Source organism: Ornithorhynchus anatinus, chromosome 16 (genome assembly GCF_004115215.2).
Source record: "Ornithorhynchus anatinus isolate Pmale09 chromosome 16, mOrnAna1.pri.v4, whole genome shotgun sequence".
Taxonomy (NCBI): Eukaryota; Metazoa; Chordata; class Mammalia; order Monotremata; family Ornithorhynchidae; genus Ornithorhynchus; species Ornithorhynchus anatinus.
The window spans coordinates 42,343,551-42,349,686 of NC_041743.1; the positions used below are offsets into that span (position 1 = coordinate 42,343,551).

Sequence of the window (6,136 nt, forward strand, 5' to 3'; positions counted from 1 at the left end):
TTCCCGCTACCCAGCTCTGAGGTAGAGTATGGCTCTCCTGGCTAATGGACAAACCAAAAGAAGGCCACTGCTAATGCAAGAAGCCCTGCTTCTTTTCCCTGAGATAGTGTTCGATGCTCCTCTTCATTTCAACGGCACTTGCTACCGTAGCTAATCCAAGCTTTGGTGTGTTTCAGGGGTTTCTAACTCGGATCTGAAGAAAAAAAAAATCGTGAAATCAGATTGAAAATTGATTTTTAAATGGTGGAATTTGTTCCCCTTCCCCCCTCCCAAAAAAAACCCCCAAAATGAAACAAAAGACTCATGAGTGAGGAGCTTTCTCCATGAAGTTGAAATCATTCATGAAGAAAGGCCTCGAGGAACTAATCGTACATACAGCCGAGTTAATAACGCTTGAAATTCCACTACAGCGCACGGCTAGTGGCAGTCTTCAAGGTTTAAATGGTAAATTTCGATTCATATCAAAATCGTACAGCACCTAAGGCCCGAATGATAACTACACACACTCAAACCCTATAGGGTGAGGGGCAAGCGAAAACTGCTTAAAAGCTCAGATTTTAGACAACTCTGGAGTTCTAAACCATCGGGCAGTTTTTGAACAGCTTTTGCCTTGTTTCCAAACTTGGGTTGATAATGTCAGCCGCTTGATATTCTGGGGTAGGGTAGTTTTCCAAACCTTACTCTTGTCCAGAAAGTACTGGCTGCTTTTTGCTCCAGTAATGCCTTGCAGTGTACAACGTTTGTCAGGGCAAAAATGAAAAAAATGTCCTAGAACATGTAGCATGTGGGTAAGTTGCTACTTTAACTCCCCTCCACAGCCTCAGTTTAAGCCCAAAGGTTCTTTTCTCTCTCTCTCTTTTTTTTTAGCATATGCTGATGGAACTCGCTGCTCCCTGATTCCCGGGATTTCCTCTGCTTGTCTTGCTTCTCAGTCCTTGCTTCTTTTTGGCCCCGGTTTCATGAGATTCTGAGAAATGTCAAGCACAAAATCCACTCCAGTTGGATCGTAGTGATACAAAAACTCATCCGCCAAAAATAAGATCTCGGGTCAATGCTTCCTCTACCCTGTCTGACTCATTTTGCAGAAATGGAATTATACTTGAGGAACCTTAGTAGACCCTCATTTATGATGAAAGGTTCTCTCCTGAAACTGGGGCCTTTCTTTCCAACTAAACACCCCACTCTCTTTGCTTTAAATTATTTTGATTCACAGCCTGCTTTTAAGCCAGCTTCTTCCCGTTTTATTTTGAAGATGCTGGGGCTGCCCTGGTTTGCTTCTCCGTCTTGCCTATAACCCTATCTGAAAGGTCTTGGGAAATATTTAGACGCGATGGTAAAAACGGAGGACGGGGGTGATTAAATCTCCACCTTTCGCTGGGAGTACTTCATCGCTCCCAAACCGTGGTCCTTAAATGCAGTTTTTCCCCCCAAGGTGACACCAACAACAGGCAGCAAGCTGAAGCGGCCGACTTTTCATTCGAGCCGAACTTCCCTCGCCGGCGATACCAGCAATAGTTCTTCCCCGGTTTCCACGGGGGCCAAGACCAGTCGGGCTGGTGAGTACCCTCCTTCGCCAAGAAAAGAACAACAAAATAAGGCTGGGGCCTCCCGTTTCTGTCTATTAAATCCAGCACAGAGGAAGGGAGAAGAAACAACCTGTACCCTAATGCACTTAAGGGGCCAGGCACCAGCCTCCGCTCTCCCATGGGAGCTGCTTCAGCCATGAAGCATTTGCAGATAGGCACTTGCTTACTTTCACAAGGGTGACTGTCAGGCCTCTGGGAGAGAAGCTTTTTCTCCGACAGGGAGGAGAGATGATCCACGCCCTGCTTTCCTCAACGGCAGAGGCTGGCTCATCTGTCCTGGAACAAAAACAGGATCAAATGTTAAGTGTCCAGACTGCGGTTCGGTGGGAAAGCTAGCTTTGCAAAAATGATTGGCTTTGAGAGTCCAAGCGCAGTTCTTTCCTGGTGTCGTATGGGTAAGAGCAGGGTCGGATTCCTTGCTAGCTGCAAACGGGGGGGGGGGGGGGGGGGGGGGGGGTTGGTTGGTTTTTCTTTTAAGCCACGGCCACTGAATTGATTATTCGATTTCAGATCCTAAAAAGACAGCCAGCCGCCCCACCAGTCGTGCCGGAAGCCGTACGGGGAGCCGAGCCAGCAGCCGGCGAGGAAGCGACGCCTCAGACTTTGACCTGCTGGAGACGCAGTCGGCCTGTTCGGATACTTCAGAGAGTAGCACAGCAGGGTGCCAAGGCAGTGCCCGGCGAGGTTTAACCAAACCTTCCAAGATCCCCACTATGTCGAAGAAAACTACCACTGCCACCTCCAAAACGCCAGGCCCCAAAAGATAATACTGTATAGACGCCCCTCAAAGGAAACCTGTGTGGATTTTTAACTCTGCTCCGTACGTTGGATGTATATTTATTCTGAACGGGAGAAATTATATTGTTAAAAAGTGTAAAAGAATAATTGTGTTATGAAGCTGCCTTATTTGTTTTTCTTTTTGTAAGTTACTATTTTCATGTGAATATTTATGTAGATAAAATTTGCCTTCTGGTAGCCCTACACCAGATGGGGGCCGAGAGGTGAAATGTCTGGAAAAAAAGCAAGTAAAAAGGTCAAGATGTGATCGTGCATTTAAAAAAAGAAAAAGGAACAAAAAAAAACCTTTAAAAAACCTATAAATAGGATTTCTGCGCGGTGCAGGGGCGTGAACCTGCTTTATCTTTTAGGATTATTTCCTAAATGCATCTTCTTTATAAACTTGACTTGCTGTCTCAGCAAGATAAATTATATTAAAAAACCTGAATCCTACAGTGTTCAAGGAACTTTTTTTTTTTGTAAATCTTGGATACCTCAAACAGAAAGAAACATGAGGTGAGGGGACTTAGGACTTTTTTCCATTTTTTTAATGTTATGTGATTTTAGCTGAAGAAAGGGGAGTATGTTTGAATTACTAAATTTGCACATGCTTATATACCGTAAAGGAGTTCATTAAAATGCTGTCTTTAAAACATACTGTCTCAATATCCGACTACTTAAAGGACAAAACACACCGCTGGTTTAAGTTTACCACTGAATACACTGGCTTAGAAGCCTGCTTTGAAACCCAAGAGATCTTTATTGGGAGTGGAATAATAATAATAAATGGTCTTTAACTCCCTATCCTGGTTGGTCAGAACACTCTTAGGTTTAGCCATCTAATATAAGATGACACATTTTAAAAAAAATCCACAATGAGTTACCGACATCTGTTTTCCTGTTCATTAGTTAAATGGTCACATCTTCAAAGGCACTTAAGGGATGAGTGCACAGACTCCATTCTTGAAATTTGAACTTACCCAGTTGCTCATCCTCGAAATGAGTCCCACCGGTGAGCACGTCCGCGCTCGCTCTTGTCCGTGGTTCTTCTCTGTGCTCTGACAACTGAGTGCGAGTCCGTGAGGAGGGTGGGAAGGGGCTGGCCTGCGTTCCCCTCTACTTATTCAATATTCTTCCTCTTCGGCTCTGACCCCGTTGCTGTGTGAGTCTCTCAATTGGTTATTGAGGCAGAAACTGAAGCTCTACCAATGACCTGTTTGAAAACAAGACACATTTTGGTATTAAAATCGCTTGCAGTAACCTGTGTTGCCTCTTCTTTTATGCCAAACCCTAGCTTTCTCAAGAACTAATTATTAAGTTCATTATTATTAATTATTAAGAACAATTAAATTTGAAAGCTGAAGTTGCCATGCAGCAGTATTAAGGCATTATCATTGGTTACAATATAAAAGCCCTTTACATTGAGTAAATCTCGGGGCTTGGGTTACATTTTCTTGTTGCAAGAAATCACCAGACAGCAGCCTCCGCCATTTCCATATTACAAATATGAAGGAGCAAAAAAATCACAGGAAGGGATAGAACATCTTATCATTCATCTAAAGCACCACACATCCACAATTGTCTATTTACTTAGGGTTTTCTACTAAACAACTAATTCGGCCCGCCAGAGCTTATTGTATGCATAACTGAAACTGTGGACCAAGCACTCACCTCAGCTAAAACCCTGTGGCTCCTTAAGTACCACCATTTTGGATTATGTCACACTTGAGCCCAGGGTACATGAGGCGTACAACTCACTTGGACCCAGAACTTGCTCCCACTTAGCTATGGGTGCTGCTCCTTCATTTCCATCAACACACCCACCCAACCCATTCACCAGCCTGGAGGGGGGATGCAAATGAAAGAGGAAGAACAGCGGTAGGGGAACCTCGGATGAAGAAATTCTGGGATTTACACGGCCTACTGTTACGAATACAGGCCTGGGGTGGGGGCAGAGAATCTGGGTTCGACTCCAGAAACACCACTTACCTACTGGGTCGCCTTGGGCAAGTCACTTAACTGCTCCGGGCCTCAGTTTCCTCCTCTGTAAAATAAGGATGCAGTACTTGTTTTCCCTCCCACTTAAACGGGGAGCCCCATGTGAGGCGGGGCTCATGTATAACCTGATTAGCTTGTATGTGTGCCAGTCTTCAGTACAGTGCCTGGCCTGTAGAAAGCACTCAACAAATACCACAGTGATTATTATTATCAGGGAAAGAAAGGATAATACCCTCTCTCCCTAAGCTCTTGGGTTGTCTTAAGAGTACATAAGTAGTTTGCTTTGAGTTTTTTATGTTACATTGGTTAAACAGTCCTTACTTATTACCCCTGTTACACTTTTAGACTGTGTGTGTGTTCACGTCTATGTGTAGGGAATCTCTCCACACCAATGTCATAACAGGTTTACACATAGCTGTAGCCTGGGAGAGGACCGATCTCACTAATAGCTAAACATACTAAGCCCCAAAAACCTCCCTGACATTTTAAATCCTTGGAGTACAGGGAGGTGGGAGCAAGAAGGAAAACAGTAAAGAAACCATCATCAAAAGCACCTTGAAGACGACTCCTGTAAACTTTGGGTAAAAGACACTGGAGGTGACCAAACATTCAAAGAGTCTGCCTGGCCTAAAGATATCAATCCATCACAGCAATTGAGCGCTTGCTCTGTGTAGAGCACTGTACAATGAGAAGCAGCGTGGCTCAGTGGAAAGAGCACGGGCTTGGGAGTCAGAGGTCATGGGTTCTAATCCCTGCTTGGCCACTTGTCAGCTCTGTGACCTTGGGCAAGTCACAACTTCTCTGTGCCTCAGTTACCTCATCTGTAAAATGGGGATGAAGACCATGAGCCCTACGTGGGACACCCTGATTTCCTTGTATCTACCCCAGCGCTTAGAAAGGTGCTTGGCACATAGTAAGCGCTTAAAAAATACCAACATTATTATTATTACTAAGGTCTTGGGAGAGTACCATAAAACAGTTGCTAAAAATGTTCTCCGTCCACAAGGAGCTTACAGTCTAGAGGGGGAGACAGGCGGTAAAATAAATTATGGCTGTTTACTGTATACCAAAATGGAAAAATAGATAAGGCACAAGAAGTCAGCAAGTCAGTTTCAGGCAGCAGACTGGGTGGGGAAGAGAGGAGAGGCTCTGGTTCCAGGGGGTTAGCAGTGCCACCCTGCTGATTCACAGCCCAGGTGTCCTTACTCTCCCCAGCAAAGTGTGCATTTGGGGCAGTCCCAGCACCATGTTAAGAAATAGTCCCTGGGATGGAGGAAGAAATAAAGAAGGGGCTGAAAGTTGGAGAAAGGTCATTCCCCCTCTTTCCCCAGGCCACGGATCCCCCCCAAAAAACAAACAAAAGCCAACAAAAGCATCTAGGACCATATTAACTCATATTAAGTGCTTAGTACCGTGTTCCGCACACAGCAAGTGCTCAATAAATACAAGTGAATGAATTAACTCAGTAGGGATGAATGTCAAAATACTGGGTCCCACTGGGAGAAAGATTTATTTATTTCCTTAAAATGAATTTTGGTCTATCATTTTTATCTGCCTGCTTCTCCCTATGGCCTCATGAGTTCGCAAGATAATGTAACATATTTTACTTCATGATCGTGACCAAATCTAAAACTGAACTGGGTTATTATCCTGAAAAGGTCATTTCAGGACATTTTAAAAATTCTAACATCCAGTTCTGTATTGTGATATTCTACTGGTTATTGAAAAGACACACCTAATCAGCCTTGCTGTTACTGCATTATGGGATAATATTT

General features: G+C 44.2%; 1 protein-coding gene across 1 annotated transcript in view; it reads left to right on the forward strand.

Moving 5' to 3' along the window:
- Positions 1-3,623, forward strand: part of MACF1 (microtubule actin crosslinking factor 1) — a 291,335-nt gene extending 287,712 nt beyond the window's left edge. Inside the window, 2 exon segments of the mRNA XM_029080290.1 lie at positions 1,433-1,556; positions 2,097-3,623. Coding sequence (XP_028936123.1) covers positions 1,433-1,556; positions 2,097-2,353 — 381 coding nt within the window. The 3' untranslated portion in view covers positions 2,354-3,623.
- Positions 3,624-6,136: the final 2,513 nt, after the last annotated feature.